This window comes from Camelus dromedarius, chromosome X (assembly GCF_036321535.1).
Source record: "Camelus dromedarius isolate mCamDro1 chromosome X, mCamDro1.pat, whole genome shotgun sequence".
NCBI classification, from domain to species: Eukaryota; Metazoa; Chordata; class Mammalia; order Artiodactyla; family Camelidae; genus Camelus; species Camelus dromedarius.
The window spans coordinates 34325905-34346426 of record NC_087472.1 but is presented as its reverse complement, the minus strand read 5'-3'; the positions used below and the strand labels follow the sequence as shown (position 1 = coordinate 34346426).

The 20522-nt window shown below is 45.3% G+C and overlaps 1 protein-coding gene and 1 long non-coding RNA gene across 4 annotated transcripts in view; one reads left to right on the top strand and one right to left on the bottom strand.

Moving 5' to 3' along the window:
* The window catches only part of TSC22D3 (TSC22 domain family member 3), a 58206-nt gene extending 56264 nt beyond the window's left edge, over nt 1-1942 (top strand). For all 3 annotated transcript variants that reach the window (XM_064482913.1, XM_031445189.2, XM_031445191.2), the window contains exon 3: nt 413-1942. In XM_064482913.1, the coding sequence (XP_064338983.1) occupies nt 413-643 (231 nt within the window). In that variant the 3' untranslated portion in view covers nt 644-1942. The remainder of the gene's footprint in view (nt 1-412) is intronic.
* Nucleotides 1943-10192: 8250 nt separating this feature from the next.
* On the bottom strand, nt 10193-13234 carry LOC135320199 (uncharacterized). Its single transcript, XR_010379432.1, has 3 exons — nt 13160-13234; nt 12579-12712; nt 10193-10492 (listed from the first exon to the last, which is right to left on the bottom strand). It is a non-coding gene; the product is annotated as an uncharacterized LOC135320199 (long non-coding RNA).
* Between the last annotated feature and the right edge of the window lie 7288 nt (nt 13235-20522).

Sequence of the window (20522 nt, the reverse complement as noted above, 5' to 3'; positions counted from 1 at the left end):
GTGCATTGCAGGTGTGCCCTGGGATCTAGGCCAGCAGCAGGACCTTATGTGGAAACGAGGATATAGCAAACCACCGCCAAGCAGCAGAAGTCTCACCCAGAAGGCTTTGGAAGTGGCCAGCTTTGAATGTCATTAGAAATTCACAAAGGGAAATCCTATGTAGTTTGCAGCTGGGCTCCTGACTCAGACATGGCCCTGATCATACAGCTCTTCTGAAGCGAGGTTTTAAGTGTTTCAGAGAAAGGGGTAGAAGGACCAGGGCCATGGAGCCAGCGTGCTGACGGGCTACTGAGAGAAAACTGGAGGTCGGCTGCATGGGGGACAGCACCGGCACCCTGAGGGCCAGGGGAAGGTGCTGCAGAGGGCCTGAGGTGGGTGACAGATGTCTTTGTGGTGACCTCTCCTGGGACAGGATCTGGTGAAGAATCATCTGATGTATGCTGTGAGAGAGGAGGTGGAGATCCTGAAGGAGCAGATCCGGGAGCTGGTGGAGAAGAACTCCCAGCTGGAGCGTGAGAACACTCTCTTGAAGACCCTGGCGAGCCCAGAGCAGCTGGAGAAGTTCCAGTCCCGTCTGAGCCCCGAGGAGCCAGCTCCCGAAACCCCAGAAGCACCCGAGGCCCCAGGTGGTTCTGCGGTGTAAGTGGCTCTGTCCTCAGGGTGGGCAGAGCCACTAAACTTGTTCTACCTAGTTCTTTCCAGTTTGTTTTTGGCTCCCCAAGCGTCATCTCACGTGGAGAACTTTACACCTAGCATAGCTGGTGCCAAGAGATGTCCCAAGGACATGGCCACCTGGGTCCACTCCAGTGACAGACCCCTGACAAAGAGCAGGTCTCTGGAAGCTGAGTTGCATGGGGCCTCGTCACCCCAAGCCAGTGAGCCTCTAACGCCACAGCGCCCTGGGGGCTCCCAGGGCCTGGGCAACTTAGCTGCAACTGGCAAAGGAGAAGAGTAGTTTCAGTCGGGCCACCAGTTTGCTCCAGAAAGTATAAGGGGTCTGTTTTTTCATTTCCATGGACATCTTGAAGAGCTTCACCTGACAACGACTGTTCCTATGAAGAAGCCACTTGTGTGTTAAGCAGAGGCAGCCTCTCTCTTCTCCCCTGCCTGGCCAAGGCAGGGAGGGCCACAGTTGGGAGAGATTGAGCCAAGTCAGCCTTCTGTCGGTTAATATGGTGTAATGCATGGCTTTGTGCACAGCCCAGTGTGGGATTACGGCTTTGGGATGACCGCTTACAAAGTTCTGTTTGGTTAGTATTGGCATAGTTTTTCTATATAGCCATACATGCGTATATATACCCATAGGGTTAGATCTGTAACTTAGTGTAGCGATGTATTCATATACACATACACCTACGTGTTGAAGGGCCTAACCAGCTTTGGGAGTATTGACAGGTCCCTTATCTCTTAAGGCTAATTCCTTGACTGTGTTCAGTTACCAAGTTGATCCAGTTTGTCCTCTAGATTAAGTAAAACTAAAGAGTAAAGGCAGGGAGGAGGCCAGCCTCTGAATGCCTTGCTGCTGCAACCCTTGCCCCATCTGTCCCCTGAAGACGTGTGAGGTCCTCTTTTGAATGCCAAACCCACCATTCACTGGTGCTGACTACATAGAATGGGGTTGAAAGAAGATCAGTTGGGCCTTCACATTGTCATTCAAAAACTTTTTTTTATAAAATATTTGTGGAAAACTTTCAAGTGAACAGAACACTTAGCTTGCTGGAGTCCTCTTGTGGACCAGGGATGGACAACGGAATGGCTTTGACCCGACAGTGCCTGGGTGATGTGCTCAGGGAGCTTGTCTCGAAGGAGTTCTGTGGCAGTGAACACTTTCCACTTTCTGACACCTTATCCTGATGTCATGTCTCCAGGATTTGGATTTTGATTTTTCAAATGTAGCTTGAAATTTCAATAAACTTTGCTCTTTTTTTTTTCTAAAAATAAACCTGGCGTCTGACTGCTTTTAAATCGGAGTGGGTGGTAGGGGCCCCTCCTGTGGTCAGAGGCGCCATTTCTCTGACTCACCGTCTGTTCCTGAACACCCCTGTGAGTGGCAGGCCTGACCTACAGCCGCCATCTTGCATAACCATCACAATATGCCTATTGTATGGGTGAGGAGGCTGAGACTCAGCCAGTTTAAGTCACTTGCCCAAAGTCACACAGCTGGTATGGCGAATTGGGACTCAACCCTCCATCCAGCCCGCTCTGCCCTGCTCCTACTTTCACATAACAGCTTCAGAGTGAGTGGCAAGGTGAATACTAACACACAACTTCGGCTTGAGGGGTGATTTGGGAGGAAGGGTACTCCCAAGAAGGCCTGAAAGAAGAGGTCAGGAGATTCATGTAAGGGAGCAAGAAGTGAGGAATCAAATAAACACAAGCAGGGCTCTTCCCTCTTCAAAATCATCACCCGGATTACTCAGTGTGTTCTCCTTAATCCCAATCCACAGGAGACCTCTGACATTGGCAAAGGAGCTAAGAGGGCCCCTAGTGAGGAAAGGACACAGAATGTATGTGGTAGTCCAAACCCCAGCCCTCTCCCCCAAAGAAAGATGCTCTCAGGCCCTCCTGTTCCACTTGTCACTGTTGAAATGTCACTCACAAAACCACCAGCCTCATGGGCAGGGCCAAGTCTAAGGATCCTGACTCCACTTCCTCCTCTGCTTGTCTTTGGGGGTCATCCTCACCCATCATCCTTTGCCCAGGCCCATGTCTCTGGCATCTGGAGTCTGGCCATTTCTCTGAGTCACTGTTTCCCCCACCATGCCCTCACCTGGAGCCGCCATGGGCTCTGAGCTGTGTTCTAAGCCCCCAGGGTCCCCATGGGAGACTGGCACCCCTACATGAGTGATTCCATTCACTATCAGCTTCTTATAGCATATATGCCTACCCCTTTGTCATTTGAAATCTAACAGAACTCCTCGATTTTCCTGAGCCACAAACCTCAAGGACCAAGAGGTCTTGGCCCCCTCCCTTGCACCTGTCACTGCCTAAATATATTCAGAATGTTAGGCTTTCTTCTCTGCCAAGGTCATAGATGTTGGCCTGTTTGTTTCGAATCACTAAAACTCTTCTTCAGAATGTTACCAACCCCTGCTGACTGGCCTCTCAAATCCCAATTTCCCTCCCTGCTCCTAACTTCACTACTCATGATACCAACCTCATTGTCGACACCTGCCCACTAGCTCCATTTCGTAGCTGTGCAGATTTCATAGCTGCTGGAATGGATACAAATTTTGGATTAGGCAGCCACTCCCCCATCTTCCCCCACTCCTTGCCCCAACCCAAGCCGGCTCTCCCCAGTTCCCACTTACTTCCATCCCCACCCACTTTCAAGAAGAGCTGAGGGACTTTTTGACTCCAGCTCATCTGCAGACTTCCCACGCCCAGATTTCCAGCCCAACAAGAACAAACAGATGAAAAAAGGAAACTAAGAAGATGGCCCAGCAAGCACACAGCCCTCTCTGGTCATCCAGCCCTTCCCTACAAGAAAGGGGAAAAAACATACCCACAGTCACACAGTGGGAAAGAGAGAACAACTTCGTTTCCTAGGCAACCGTGACTAAACAGAGACAAACACTGCAACTTCTGAGGCCACAGCGGTTGCTAGACTAGATAAGAGGAACTTTGTGGCTGTTTGTTAGTCACACGGAGGAGCAGTTCTTGTTGTTTCACAGAAAACCAAATAGGGGCGGGGTGGGGGTGGGGCAAAAGAACACACTGCTCCAGGGAAGACCTTCCCAGGTGGGCTTTGGGGTTCGGGGCTCAGCTGGTCCAGCTGGACCCAGAACCAGGAAAAGAACCAGAAGAATAGCAGCCGTAATACCCCCTGCCTGGACATGCCCCCTCTCCCAGAAACCTCCTTTCTGTCATCTCAGTGGATCCTCATGCAGCCAGCCCACCCCGCACATCAGTGTTTCCCGCCCTTAGAAGAAGCACTTATGATTTACCTCCGTTTAGCAGACAAGAAAACTGAGAGCCAGAGAGCTCAGTGCTACTTGCACAGCTCCCACTGATCCCATGGAGCAGTGGTTCACAGCCTCTGTGACAACAAGGGCCCTTTTAAAATGTCAAAACTAGTCTCAGATCTCCCCCAACCCAAGAGGAGCTGAACGTTTAGTACAGCCATACCTCGCTTTATTGCGCTTTGCAAATACTGCATTTTTTAAAACAAATTAAAAGTTTCTGGCCACCCTGCACCAAGCAAATCTATCAGCATCATTTTCCCAATAGCATTTACTCACTTTGTGTCTCTGTGTCACACTTAAGTAATTCTTGAGATATTTTAAACATTTTCCACTATTATATTTGTTACTATGATCTACGATCCATTATCTTTGATGTTACTATGACTTGCTGAAGGCTCAGATGACGGTTAGCATTTTTTAGCAATAGTTTTTAAATTAAGGACATTGGGGCTTTTTTTTTTAGACATAATGCTATTTCACACTTAATAGACTACAGTATCATGTAAACATAACTTTGATATGCCCTGGGAAACCACAAAATTCATGTGACCCACTTCATGGCCGTGGTCTGGGACTGAAACCATAGTATCTCTGAGGTGTGCCAGTGTTCATCGAAAGAGAGAGAACACGTGATGACAAAGAGTGACTGTGAATTCAGCAGGGCCTTTAAAAGAATTTATCGTATTTGCCATAAAAGCATAGAGGTGGATTCGAAAAGTGGAACAGAAATGTGGGTAGTAGATTATTTACAGACAAGACCCACAGGGGTGCAGGGTGCAGGGCTTCCAGGCTGGGAAATACCACATAGGAAGGCACTTCCAAGAAGGACCACTGGGACCTGGGGTGTAGAGAGAAGGATTCTAGAAAGACCATAGGACATAAAGAGCACAACCAACCATCCCTTAGGGTGTTTTGAAGGGTCCTAACGTCACCCTACTTATCCTGGGAAAATCTTCATTTCAAATCTCACCTCCTTTTCTCCTAGTTGGTTAGAAATTAATGGACATAATTAGTGCTTTGTAGACAGTCCAGTTCCTTGGGTTGTCTCCTGCAGAGCAGCTCGCTGAAACCCAAATGCTTAATGCTTAACCACCTCTGCTAGATGAGGCCAGGTTTCACAGAGAATTCCGTCAGTTAGCTATTTCAAGCAGAAGTGGTTTCTGGGGAAGAGCTGGTTGGAAGGGGCCACAATAACAATGATTAAGTAATAATAGCTAACACTTAAACGACACTTACTTTGTGCCAGACACTGTTCTAGGCCCTTTTACACCCAATTGCTTTTTAAAATCCTCCCTGCGAATCTAGCCAGATGTGCCATTAAGATCCCCGTTTTATGGGTGAGAAAACGAGTAGGGTGGAGCATCGATGGGGTGGGAAGGTTGGGGAGACAGATCCGCTGAGAAACAGACTAGAGAATCTCAACAGTTTTCTTAATTCCCAAGTCACTAGAGGTGTTGTAGGGGTGGGGTGGGGGGAGGTAGAAAGGAGACCACCCAAACTAACAGAGGGGCTAACAGAGGATTGAAAATGACCAGTGAGGCTGGACGGATGGGAGCAAACAGGAAAGGAGGAAAGAGGGAGAACGGGAGACTGACTTGACTGGCCCCCAGCCCAATGAATTGAGCCAGGATCTAATAGGTCGGAGGGAGCCACGGTAAGCTTCTGAGCAGGGAAGTGATGTGATGCCAAAGATATTTGCAGGAGATGGGCCCCAGCAGCTGGAGAGGCTAGAGTGGAGAAAGGCTAGCCGAAGGCAGGCCAGCTGTTGCGGTAATCCAGGTGTGAGGTGATGGAGGCCAGCCGGGGCAGGGAGGGGGTCGTGGAAAGGAGACAAAGGGATGAAGCCAAAAGGCGCTGAAGGGCAGTGTTTCTCCCAGTGTGGTCTGTGGTCTGCTCACATCAGTTATGTTGGGAAGTTGGTTGACAATGCAGAATCCAGGCCCTTCCCCTAGATTAAAAAGTGGAGTGAGGTTGGGAATTAATAACTGACGAGCTCCCCTGGGGATGCTGGAGGAGATGAAAGTTTGAGGAACCTCTGCTAAGTGAAAAACCAGCATGACTTGGTAACAGTGGGTTGGGGAGGAGAAAGCAAAGTAGCCATGGGTTGAGGATGACTTGAAAGTTTTGTGTTCTCTCTTCTTTTTCATTGTGGTAAAATGTATGTATATATAATCTAAAATGTACCATTGCAACCATGTTTAAGTGTGCAGTCCAGCGGCATGAAGTACAGTCACATTCCTGTGCAACTATTGTCACTATCCATCTCCAGAACTTTTTCCTCCTCCCAAACTGAAACTCTGGACCCATTAGACATCAACTCCCGATTCCCACCTCTCCCCAGCCTCTGGTGACCTGCAAGTTTTCGTCTGGAGGATTGGGAGACTATGGAAGCACCGAAGGAGACAGGCGGGTAGGAAAATTTTGCAGATTTGCAGAGGGAAGACGAATTCCCATTTGGATTTCCGGCTGAGCTAAGCATATTTACATATGGAAATATCCCAGAACCAGCTGTGGAAAGAAATGTGGAGTCCGAGGCTAGAGCACCAGATGCGGGTGTGTCTGCGTGTCACGGGAGCTAGAGGGATGCAAGCGGACTCGCGCCGCAGGAAGTGGGTGCAGAGGAGGCTGAGCAGAAAGCCCAGAGCCCGGCATCAGAGGCCGCCCACAGTGAGGCGAGGCGAGGGGGGAAGGAAGGGCCGGCTGGGAGGTATCAGAGAAAGAGACAGAAAAGCCCCCCGGGGAACACTGAGGTTTGTAATCTCCTCTCTGCTTTTACCTTTTTGCTTCTTCTTCTTGTTTAAAAATGCAACATACAAACTTTATCCAACAAAAGTAACAGGTAAAATCAAACAGGCACTTATTTAAGAGAAAAACTGACTAGAAGAAATTTTATCTTAAACACCTTACAGTAACCTACTTGCGGTTGCATTGTCTATTTTTTCGTTCTGGGTGTTTTGTTTTTTTTTCTTGTTTTCCGTTTTACATTTTATTTAATTAATTTATTTCTTTAGTCTATTCTTGTTGACATTTCCTCGTCAGAGTCCTTACCACAAGCCCCAACAGCTTATAAAATTAAAGTAGTCCCTCAAGGTCATTTTAGGCTAGAATGTAGCAGCTGAGATATTCTAGGAAGAGGAGTCAGGAGTCCTGGGTTGCTGTCCTACTCTTTGGCTGACAAGCTGTATGACCTTGGGCAAGTCATGGGCATCACAGCGAGTTTCCCAATCTGCAAAACAAAGCAGTCACCCAGGATGGTTTCTAAGCCAGGTGCCCAGGGAGTCCCTGGGCCAAGAAGAGCCCTCTAGCTGTGAGATTTGTACAGCTACTTCCCTGCTCTGGACCTGTTTCCCCTCAGCCCTCAGATGCTATTCATCCTCCTACCGAGTTCTTATCAAGTTACTGAAGAAATAGCCACTTTTAAAGACCAATACATCACTCAGCACCATGACACTCACGTCATTTTCTAGAGGAAGGAATTGCCTACAGCCTTATTTCCTTTCTCATTTTATGAATCTCTTCTGGTTGCCTCTATTGTGCCAACACACTTCTGGGTCACCAAACTCCCATGGGAGGGAGGTGGGCGGGTAGCATGGAGGATGCTTTGGGTAGGCAGACGGAATAGGCTCGCCTTCGAAAGACCTGAGACTAATGCAGATAGGGCAGGAAAGGAATGAAAAAGAGATGACTTGGACAGGGTAGGCACAGGGCAAGGCAGAAAGGAGGAATGAGGGCCAAAGAGGGCAGCACCAGCCCATTAGAATGTCCTCAGCTGAGCTCCTCTGATGTTTCGCTTCTTTTCCACTGGTGAACTTCCTCTTGCCACCACCGAAGAACTAACAGGACAAATTCTCCACCAAAGACTAGCTCTGTGGGTCCTGATCTCTCCCAAACATCTCTTCTTTGCTGTCCTTTGTAATCCAGAACCCAGACATCTCAAGTGCAAAACTAACCTAACAATCGTTCAGAAGTATCTCAAGGGACAAGCAATGTCCCAGTGAGTTAAGTCATACCTGGGATCAGAGAATAGAGTAATAGGCCATTAGGGCTGGATCTGGCTCTAGAGATCAACTGTCCCAACCTCCTAATTTCCCAGAGGAGGACACTGAAGCCCAGAGAGAGAAACAGACTTGTCGCAGCCACCCATGCAGTCAGCAGCAGGGCAAGGACGAGCCCACTAGTGACAGATGACCCTCTGGCTCTAGGCCTCAGTGTCCCCATCTGTAAAATGAGAAACTGTGCCACAGCAATAGTTTTTAACCTTGGCTGCATGTTGGAATCACCTGGCAAGAGTTTAATGCCCTACTGGTGCCTGAACTCCATCCCCAGAAATGTTGATAAAATTGGTGTGGGCTTGTAACCCAGGCACAGGCATCTGTAAGCTCCCCAGGTGATTTCTGGATGATCTGTGAGGATTTTTTCAATCTTGACATCCATTTGTGCAACACACATTGGCACCTCCTGGGTGCCGGGCACTCTGCTAGGCACAGGCCAGGTCAGACACAACAGGTGAGACCAGCTGCTCAGATCAGCAGGCCTGTTTATAGGCAACTCTACTCTTTCTCCAGGCAGCTTTATGATTAATAAAGGTGATATTCTTACCTCCTGTCTGACTCATGTATGTCTCTCTGGATTGATTCTGATTTCAGGAGGAAGAAAAGAGGTGCTATTTATCAGTCTCCTCAAAGTCTAAAACATTCTGCTGGGGATGACAGGCCTTATACAAATAACCCTACGGCCCCTTCTCAGCCACATTTGCAGGCTTCTCCTCTTCTAAACTGTTGGAGTGTCTCTGGGCTTGGCTCTACCCTACTCTCTCCCTCTGGAGGATTCCGTCTATTCCCAAGGTCCTAAGTAACTTCCCCACGCTAATGACTCTCAAATTTATATTGCCAGTCCTAAGCGTTCCCCTGAGCTCCAGTCTCAAATATTCAGCTGTCTCCTTGACAGCTCCATATGTATGTTTCACAAGTACATCAATATCTATGTGATCAAAATCAAAGTATTGACTCCCACCTCCCCCAGTGTATCTGACTTCAGTATAAGGCACCACCATCCACAGAGCTGCTCAAAGCAGACCCTTGATTCCTCCCTCCCCCTCAGCTCTCACATCTAATCTGTTGCCAGGTGTGGTCCACTCTACCTTCGGAACACACCCTGAATCCCTCTACTTCTTTCCAGCCCTGTTACCACTACCTGGTCTAAGCTACCCTCATCTCTCACATGGAGGCAAAAGTTTCATGCACTGGACTGCCGGCTGGCATACTGGCCCTTGTCCAGTTCCACACAGTGGCCAGAGTGACTTTCTTAATGCAAAACTAGATCCTAGTGCTCCTTTGCTTTAACCTTATCAGAGGCTTATCATTGCACTTAGAATAAAGTCCAAACTCCTTTGCATGGCCTACAAGTTCCTACGTGATCTGGCCTCTGATGACACCTCCGGTCTTTATGCATGTCACGCCCCCTGAGCATCTTTCATTCCTGAAACACACCTTGGGGCCTTTGTGCATGCAGTTCCCTCAGTCCAGAAAGCTCCCATCAGCTCTGCCACCTGACTCTTTGCATGCCTTTTTGTTCCTATCCTTCAGCTGTCTCCCTTCCCCTGACAGGCTTTTACCCCTAACCTTCTCCAAAGAAGCTTCCCCATGACTGTTTCTTTCATTGCACTTACCCTAGATTGTAATGACCAGTTCACATAGACTGTTGTGTCTGCCTCGCTGCACTGGAAGTCCCGGAAGGCAGGACTTATACTTATTTTGCTCACCACTACATCCTCAGAGCTGATCCCAGGACCTGCCACATGATGATCAGTTAAAAATACACACACACACACACACACACACACACACACACACACACACATATGGCAGTTTCAGATGTTGTAGCAGGTGACGGTAGGTCAAGGAAATTTTGGTTGGGGACAAGGGGGGAGCTTTCCCAAATTCTTTCAAATAATGCAAGTAAATTGGCCTGTTGATTATGTCAGTTATGAAAGCCACAAACTGTTTATTCTTCCAACAAATTTTAATTGAGCCTGTCCTATGTGTCAGGTGCTGGGCTAGTCACTGAGGTTACTTTGACAAATCTGAGACTGTGATGTAGGTTCTCATGGGGCTAACTGTGGAGGGAAACTGCATACAGCCTAGTGGTACTCCCATACATCTTGCCTAGGGAAATCCCTTAAGATAGTCTAAACGCTCACTTTTCTCCACATCCACATTTTAACCTGTAAAACTTCACCCCATTGCATGAAGCTACTTGTCAAGCTACAGTCCCATCTTAGGGAGTGGGTATAGTATTAGTTAGGATTAGCTCTGGTTGCAATAACAGAAAAAACAATAATAGTTGCCTTAAAGACATAGATGTTTATTTATCTATCCCATAAGAAAAGTCTGAAGGTAGGCAGTCCAGGGTTGATAGGGTGACTAAAGTCACCAGAGACCCAAATGTCTTCCAAGTTGCTGCTCCACCATATTTATAGCACGTTGCCTCATGGTCCATGATGGCTGCTCAAGCTCCAGCCATTGTGCCTACAATCCAGACAACAGAAAGGAGGAAGGAGAAGAAAAATCACCACTTCCTTTTGAGGAAGCTTCCCAGAAATACCATACAACACTTCTGCTTACATCTCACTGGTCAGAACTTGGTCTGGACACTCCTCCTAAGACAGGCTTTCTTTAACTGAGTACATGGCCATCCCCAAAGAGATGTAAGTTTCTGTTTTGTGGGTTTTTTTTTAATTGAAGTATAGTTGAGTAATAATATTTTATTAGTTTCAGGTGTAAAAAAAGTGATTCAATATTTTATAGATTATACTCCATTTAAAGTTATTACAAAATAATGGCTACTTCCCTGTGTTGTACAATATATCCTTGTAACTTACTTATTTCATACATAGTAGTTTGTACCTCTTAATCCCCTACCCCATCTTGCCCTTCCCCTTTCTCTCCCCATTGCTAATAAGTTTCTGTTTCTAATGAAGAGAAGAATAGATGTTGGAATAAGCAACCAGCCTTTTCTTCTTCATGTGTTTGTATGTATTGAATGTGAGAGGGAAGGAGAAAAAGAAAAAGAGGAAGAAAACATAGAAAACTGCATCATAAAATGGTCTGTGCCCACTGACTTCCACATAAGGGAATGTACCAGCTCCAATGGGCCAGAGATGGCTGGAAGGTGTGGCCTTATGCCCTGGGAACAAAGCAAACAAAGTAACCCTTGGGATGGTGGGGAGGGTGTCTCTGCTGCTGCAGAACTGTTTTCCCAGAATTTTCCAGCCAAGGGGGCCTTAGAAAGTGACCCAAGAGGCCTCTCATCAGACAGATTCCAGAAACTGGGAGCCCAGACTATCCTCTTAAATGTCTCTATGGAGGCAAATGGGATAGTGGTCTCTGAAACAGGCAGCCCCAGGTCAAAATCTGGGGCTCCAATATCCAAGTCGAAATTCCAGAGAAGGCCCCCTTAGTTTGGGCTAAATGTAAAAGGAACATCAGCACAGAATCTTCAGCTCTTGGGGCTGCAAGAGTCCTTGCAAGTCATCCAGTCTGGCCTCATCCCACCACTCACCACTGTCTTCCCCCCTCCAACCTCACGCTCCAGATAGACAGGCTGCGCGGAGAAGGTGTTCATTTGAGGGGATTATTTTCTATGGGAATGTAGCTTTTTGCAGCACTAAAAGATTTTTGTGGGCAAAAATTGCCCAATAACACCTAGTTCCCCAAACCTAGGAATACAGGATCTGTTTCAACAGCCTGCAAACTTGCTGAAGAGTGGTTGCTAACCTTATGGAGACTGACAGAGACAATTCAGTGTCCCAGAAGGACAGCTTGCTCCCTCGATTCCCTTCTCCTTCTTACTCCAGACGTATCCACATCATCTCGGCAGCCTCTGCCTTGCAGATGGTCAAAGAATGAGTTTATTTTGCTTTTAGCCAAAAGCAAGAGACTCTTTAGAACTTTGGTCTTCAAGAATTTCCTTTGAAGATCCCACAGTTTAATTACTTTCAATTTCCCCTCATTAAGTCTGTGAAATGGGACATAAGGGCAATACTGGGGAATGCTGGGGGAAACTAGGACTCAAAGGAAACATTTTTCCTGTCTCTGGGCAGAGCCCATACTGGTGCCAGGCCGAGCTATGGAAGTTTGTCACCTGATCCTGCCTATCCAGTGAGCAAGAATTCTTCAGACAGAACATAGCTCCTGCCTTTCCCGTACATGCTGAACATTCTGTTTTTCACCCTTAGGAAGAACTGGTAAAGAACTGCATTCTCTTCTCCCAGTTATACAACCCCTTCCTTGCAAAATCGAGTAATTGGGTCACATTATCTCAGTCTGTGTGGTTTAGATGGGCTCGACATCAAGTTTCAAATTGTTGTCAAACATACACGTTGGAGCACAGCCTGCATTCTCCTGGGTGACACGAGGGGAAGCTGCTGAGTTACAAATTTTGGCCACTTGTTTTTCCATACACATCTGATCATCTTAACCCATGTGACCTATTTCCAGTCCTCTCCTAGCGAGGCATTAAGCTCTCTTAGGAGTATATAAAACTAGTCCTGACAGGCACACTGTTAGGGGATGGGAAAGGGAAAATTCTGAGGAATCTGTGCTATTGCATTACCGAGGCCAATCCCCTCCTTTTGTAGATTCAGTCATTCAGTCATCCATCCATCAGGTCAGTAAATATTCACGGAGAAGCTACTGTGGGCCAGGCTCTCTGATGGATGAGGTTCTTGATCTTGTGGAGCCTGCAATCTAACAGAGGGAGACAGACAGTCAAGAAACAAACAAGAACAACATCAGGGGGTGAGGAAGCCAAGGCCAAGAGAGAGGAAGGGACTTGCCTCCCAAGATCATGCAGTCCAGGTCTTCTGAGCCCCTGTCCTTCATCTTCTCATTGAACATACACTGAGTGCTGAGTACTTACCATGTGCCTGGCACAGTGCTAGGCATTGAGGATATAAGAGAAATAAGACAGACAAGATTCCTGTCCTCACATAGCTTATAGTATAGTCAGGGAGACGAACCATAAATAAACACACAGAAACCATAGCAACTTCCAGTTTCCAGTCCAGCATATAAGGAGCAGAGAAGTCACTACTCCATCAAACAACAAGCAAAAAGCTTAGATTCATAAGAGAAGTGAGGTCACAAACTGCTGTCTCTGAAATTGGAGAGACAGACAAGGAGATATAGACTTACAGCTGAGAGCTGTGGGAACAAGTCCTAGGGTAGGAAAACCTGAACTGTAATTGCAGAATTGCTGGCGGCTTCCGTGTGGACAAGCCTGAGATTTAAAAACCCCAGGGGAACCAGTCCTAGGGAGGCCACTGTACTTTTTTGAACTTTAACTCCAGGAGCTCAACCTGGTACTTAGAGTGAATATTGGGGGGGGGGGGGGGAGGAAAAAACAACTCCCTGTGCTTCAGTCTAGGGGAGGCATAAAAAGTAATCATTTATAAACACACCAGAGCATTCTGTTCTTAAAAAGACTTGCCCTCAGGAGAAGCCAATTAACCAGTGCCTAACCTTCTGGGGTTTTAGCAGAGCCTAACTGACCTGAGGGAAGGAATTACCTAACTCCAGCCAACTCTAACCATCCTGTCCCACCGAAGCTGGGGAAAAAACTGAGAAGCCCTGGTGATGGTCACAGCCCAAGGGCACAGGATCATGAAAGACTGAGACCTAATCATAGGACTATGGAGTGCTTCCCCTCCTCCACACCTCACCACCACATAACTAAAGGATGATTTAGTGTGGTCTTTTATCCGGTTCATCGTGTCCCCCTTTCAACAACAACAACAACAAAAAAATACAAAACATATTAAAAGGCAAAAAACACAGTTTGAAGAGACTGAACAAGCATCAGAACCAGACTCAGATACTGCAGGAATGTTGGAATTATCAGACCAGGAATTTTTAAAGCTATGAATACTATGTTAAGGGCTTTAATGGATAAAGTAGACAATATGCAAGAACACATGGCTCATGTAAGCAGAGAGATGGAAAGTCTAAGAGAGAATGAAAAAGAAGCACTAGAGATCAAACACCCTGTGACAGAAATGAAGAATGCCTTGCATGGGCTCATTAGTAGACTGGACACAGCTGCAGAAGGACTTTCTGAGCTTGAGGAAATGACAATAGAAATTTCCAGAACTAAAAAGCAAAGAGAAAAGAGTGAAAAATAAAACCACAACAGAACAGCCAAGAACTGTGGGAAAACTACAAAAGGTGTGACATACATGTATATCTGCGTATGTATCTATGTATGTATACATGTGTAGTGGTAATACCAGAAGGAAACCAAAGAGAGGAAAGACTGGAAGAAATGTTTGAAGCAATAATGATTGAGAATTTCCCCCAAATTAATGTCAGACACCAAACAACAGATCCAGGAAAATCAGAGAACACCAAGTGCATAAATGCTAAAGAAACTACACAAGGGCATATCATATTCAAACTTCAAAAAATCAAAGAGAAAGAAAAAAACCTTACCTATAGAGGATCAATAAGTAAGGATTATATGTAACTTCTCCTCAGAAAACATGTGTGCGAAAAGAGATTGGAGTGAAATATTTAAAGTGTTGAGAGAAAGAAGGCACCAACGTAGAATTCTGTACCCTGTAAAATTATCCTTCAGAAGTGAAGGAGAAATAAAGATTTTCCTCAAATGCAAATGGAAGGAATTTGTTGCCAGTAGACCTATGTTGCAAGAAATGTTAAAAGCTCTTCAGTGACAAGGAAAATAATACAGATTAGAAACTTGGATCTACATGAAGAAAGGAAGACTATCAGAGAATGAATAAATTAAGGTAAAATAAAAACTTTTTTCTTATTCTTACTTGATCTAACAAATAATCATTTGTTTAAAATAATAATAGCAGTAATGTATTTGATTATGTATGCTTATGTGTAAGTGAAACAAATGATAACAATGATACAAGGGACGCGAGGGATGATTAGGATATTTCATTATTTTAATGTATTTGCACTCTCCATGGACTGGTGTATTATTTGAAAGTTAACTTGGATTAGTTGTAAATGTATATTGCAAACTCTGGGGCAACTCAATATGGAAGAAGAAACAAAGTAAGACACTGATACTATCTGATTCTAAGACTTACTATAAAGCTAAAGTAATCAGGGCAGTATGGTATTGGTGAAAGAATACACCAAGAGATCAGTGTAACAGAAAAGAGAGCCCCATAAACAGACTCAAATAAATATGCTCAACTTATCTTTAACAAAGGAGCAAAGGCAACACAGCAGAGCAAAGGTAGTCTCTTCAACAAATGGTACTCAAACAACTAGCCATCCACATACAAAAGAAAATGAATTTAGACACAGATCCTGATTACTGCAGCTTTATAGTATGTCCTAAAATCAGATAGTGTCAGTCCTCTGACTTGACATGTAAGTGTAAAATGTAAAGCTATGGCAATATTCAGTTCTAGAAGTAAGCACAGGTGAAAATCTAGATGACCTTAGGTTCAGCACTAACTTTTTAGATACAACACCAAAGGCACAATCAAAACATCTGCTCTGTGAAAGATACTGTCAAGAGAATGAGAAGACAGGCCATCGTCTGGGACTGGGAGACATTATTTGCAAAAGACACATCTGATAAAGGACTGTTGTCCAAAATAGACAATGAACTCTTAAAACTTAATAATAAGAAAATGAACACCATCATTCAAAAGTCCAGAAACAATAAATACTGGAGAGGCTATGGAGAAAAGGCAACCCTCCTACACTGTTGGTGGGAATGTAGTTTGGTACAGCTGTTTTGGAAAACAGAATGGAGATTCCTCAAAAAACAAAAAATAAACTTACCATATGATCCAACAATCCCACTCCTGGGTATATATCCAGAGGTAACCTTAATTCAAAAAGACACATGCACTCCAATATTCATAGCAGCACTATTTACAATAGCCAAGACATGGAAACAACCGAAATGTTCATTGACAGATGACTGGATAAAGAAGCTGTGGTATATTTATACAATAGAATACTACTCAGCCATAAAAAGGATAAAATAATGTCATTTGCTGCAACATGGATGGACCTGGAGATCATCATACTAAGTGAAATAATTCAGAAGGAGAAAAAAATATCATATGATATCACTCATATGTGGAATCTAAAAAAAATGACACAAATGAACTTTTTACAAAACAGAAATAGACTCACAGACATAGAAAAAAACTTACGGCTACCAGGGGAGAAAGGAGGGTGGAGGGAAAAGTTGGGAGTTGGGGATTTGCAGATACTAACTACTATATATGAAATAGATAAACAACAAGGCTATACTGTATAGTGCAGGGAACTATATTCAATATCTTATAGTAACCTATGGTGAAAAAGAACATGAAAATGAACATACATATGTTCTTATATGACTGAAGTATTGTGCTGTACACAAGAAATTGACACAAGATTGTAAACTGACTATATGTCAATAAAAATACTTTAAAAATAAGAAAATGAACAACCTGATTTTAAAATGAACCAAAGACCTGAAGAGACATCTCACCTGAACAGACACCATACAGATGGCAAGTAACTTTATGAAAAGATGTTCAACATCAAATGTCATCAGGGAACTGCAAATTAAAATAGCAACAAGATACAATTACATACCTATTAGAATGGCCAAAATCCAAAACACTGACAACACTGAATGCCAGAGAGGATGTGGAACAAACAGGAACTCTCATTCCTTGCTGGTGGGAATACAAAGTGGGACAGCCACTTTGAAAGACAGTTTGGCAGTTTCTTATAAAACTAAACATGTATCTCCATATGATCCATCAATCATGCTCCTTGGTATTTACCCAAATGTGTTGAAAACGTATGTCCACACAAAAATCTGCACGTGGATGTTTGTAACAGCTTTATTCATAATTCTCAAAACTTGGAAGCAACCAAGATGTCCCTCAGTAGGTGAATGGATAAGTAAACTGGTACATCCAGATAATGGGATATTATTCAATACTAAAAATAAATGAGCTATCAAGCCAGGGAAAGACATGGAAGAATTTTAAATTCTTATTAGTAAGTGAAAGAAGCCAATCTTAAAAAGCTACCTACCATATGATTTCAATTATAGGATATTCTGGAAAAGGCAAAACTATGGAGACAGTAAAAAGGTCAGTGGCTTCAAGGGGTTGAGGGGAGGAAGGGATAAACGACTGTAGTATTTAGTAGTAGGTTTTTAGGGCAGTGAAACTATTCTATGATGGCAGATACATTTGTCAAAACCCGTAATATGTGTAATACCGATATGGACTTTGAGTGATAATGACATGTCAATGTAGGACATGTCAATGTAGGTTTATCAGGTGTAAAAATGTCCCATCCTAGTCAGGGGTGTCCATAGTGGCGGAGGCTGAGCATTCGGGGGGACAGGGTGTATATGGGAACTCTACTTTCCGCCTAATTGTGCTGTGACTAAAACTGCTCTAACAATAAAAAAAAAACCCAGTATGTCAGAGTGACAGTTCCCTTTGAGATCATCTGTCCACTCTACTGATTTGGCAGGTGCAGCAGCTGAGGCCCAGAGAGCAGAAGGTATTTGCCTCAAGTCACACAGTAAGCTTGTAGCAGAGCCTGGGCCAAAACCAAATGTTTTGCTTCCCTGTCCAATATATATCACGCCATGTGGCAAGGGTCAGCACGTCGTATTTTTTTCAGTTGGACAATGATTTGCATAAGCACCTCTGAACTAGCTAACTGGCTCCATTGTCTGCAAAGGGACAGAATGTCTCAGCCCTTAGCCCTTGGAACACAAACTCTCTGCTTCGCAAAAAGGTCAGCGCCACTCCCAGGCCTCACTTCTAGCCCAAGTTCTGCTGAGCCCTCAGGGTTGGGGCGGCCCCAGAGGTGACAGCCAGGAAGGGAGCCTGGAGCCCTTCTCCCTGTCCTGTTCTTAGCCCTCCAGCTTGTGGCCAGAGTCTAGAGCAGGAAAGAACAACTGGGAAACCCATTTGTTAGGTCCTATTTATTCATTGTAAAGTCTCATAATTTGTTTTAAGGGAGAATTTTTACCTTGATTAATATCCTAGGCTCCCATGCATATGTTAGGCTGTGTTTGAATCTGTACGAACACACCTGAAGTGCACCATCTGTGGTTCATGGTGGGCAACTGGTGCCTCCATCAGCATTGTCCTCTCCTGAAGCCTATGACCAAAGCCCAGGGTCCTAGTTGAACTAACACGTGACTACGCCTGCATGCTCCACATTTGCAAAGAGACCCGATTCATGCGTGGATAATTTAATCTTCCCTGCTTCCTTCACGTTGAAAATGATTTCAGGAGAAGGAATCCTTCAGAGAGAGGTCAGCCTTTTCCTGCTCAGCCCTAACCCCAGTCTTAGAGTTCTCCATGCCATCTAGGCCCACGTCCCTATCCCCATCCCTACCCCTACTCGACTCCACTGGTAAAGTCCTTTCTCTTCTGGATTTTCAGTCTTGTGTGTCTACTAACCCTATAGCTAAAATGGGCTCCCTGGTTTCTTCCTTAAAAAAATGACTCTCCTCCAAACTTTCACCCCCCACCCCCCAGCTGCCATCCCACCTCACTCCTTCCCTTCACAGTCAAAGATCCTTGAAAAAGAGTCCCGCTCACTGGCCACTTCCTCACTTTCGCTCACTCCGAAGTCCTTGTAGTTTGGCTTCACCTGCCCCGGCCACCCTATGTGCTCAGAGATCAGAAGTGAAAGCCAGATCCAATGGACACTTTGTAGTTCCTGTCTTAGGGCCCCCCTGTAGCCCTGGGCACTGCTGAGCATGGTCCCCTTCAACCCTCTTCCCCTGGGTCTCCAGGGCCTTCCTCTCTTCTCCTTCTCCTGCTATGTCTATTATGATGCCTTTTTAGCCACCTTGACGAGGTTTTCTTTCATGTTAGCGTTCCCCAGGACTCTGCCCTCCGACCTCTTCTCTTCTCTACTCACTGTAATACTCTCCCATTTTAGTCTCATCTTTTCAACCTCCATCTATATAGTTCCACATCTCTGGCCCCAGCCTGGATGGTTCCCCAGAGCCCTAGACCCTTACTGGTTGGTGTCCCACTGACACCTCACACTCGGCACATCCAAGATGACTCATCACATTTCCCCACAAATTCTCCTCCTTCTGCTGTGTTCCGCATCTTGCTGCATGGCTCCAGCAGAGCCCAGTCACTTCAGCCAGGTGTCCGGGAGTTATCCTACATTCCTCTTTCTCCTTTACCCTCCCCCACTCCCAATCCATAGATTTGTCCCGCCAGCTGCCCCTTCAAAATATATTCAGAACATGACCACTCCTTCCCACCACTACCATCTTGGTCCAAGTCACAATCCTCTCTCACCTGGACAGCTGCACTAGCCCCTGAAATGGCTGCCCTGCTTCTACACTCTCCCCTCTTCAGTCCATACCCAACATTATAGCTGGAGGGACTGATGCAGCATAAACCGACCCATGTAATCCTCTGCTCAAAATACTCCAATGGCTTCTCATCTTACTTAGAATAAAATTCAAGCTCCCTACTATTGTGTAAAAGGAAGTCCACATTCTGGTTCATGCCCGCCCTATCCAGCTTTTCTCACAATAGTCCCCCCTTCCACCCAATGCCCCAGCCACTTTACATACCAGGTTCTCTCCCCTTCCTGGATCTTTGCTCATAACTCATCCCTCTGCCTGGAATGATCTCCCATAATGGCCAGTCAACCAGGTGACCACATTTGTATGTTTCAAGACAGCAAGAGAAAACTTCCCTTACTCCAGGCTGAATCTACCATTCTCTCCACTGTGTCCTCTACAGCCTCTGTCAGTCATTACCAGGAAGTGCCTGTGAAGCATCTAATATGCATTATTCCCACCCACTCCATAGGTAACAAATTCTATTCATTTCTGGCTTATTCTTCTTGTGTTTCTCTCTGTACAAATGAGCAGATGCATCTATAATTTCTTACTTCTTCTTATTACACAAAAGGGAGCATACTACAGATACTTTTTTGTGTGTGTTTGGCTCTTTTTACTTACCAACATATTCTAGAAATCACTCCCTATCAGTTTATGGAGAGCATCCTTCTCCTTTTTTACAGCAGCATGGTACTCCAAAGCCTATGCACCCACTCTCTTATGTATGGACACTCAGGTAACTTCAAATATGTTGTGATTAGAAACAATGCCGTAATGAATAACCTTGTGCATGTGCATTTCCATATTATTGGAGGCGTACCGTCAGGGTAAATCCCTAAAGGTGGGATTGGTGAGTCAAAAGGTAAATGCGTATATAATTTTGTGAGATACTGTCAAATTCCCCTCCAAAGGGTGGTATCCATTTTCTTTTCCACCAGTACTGGATGAGAGTCCCCTCAGGCATTTTTGGAAGGGGGTTTCTCAGGACAGTAGCTCCATTTCCTAGCTGACCTGTCTTTGTGACTGATCCATCCCAAATAACACCAAGGCCATTCAGCCACTCAGCACACCATCTTGCCCTTTGAGACTTCTCCTGGGTGCAGCGATGGACAAACCCCCGCCCTGCATTGCTGGTGATGCTCTTGCATCTTCTGCCTTTCCCAT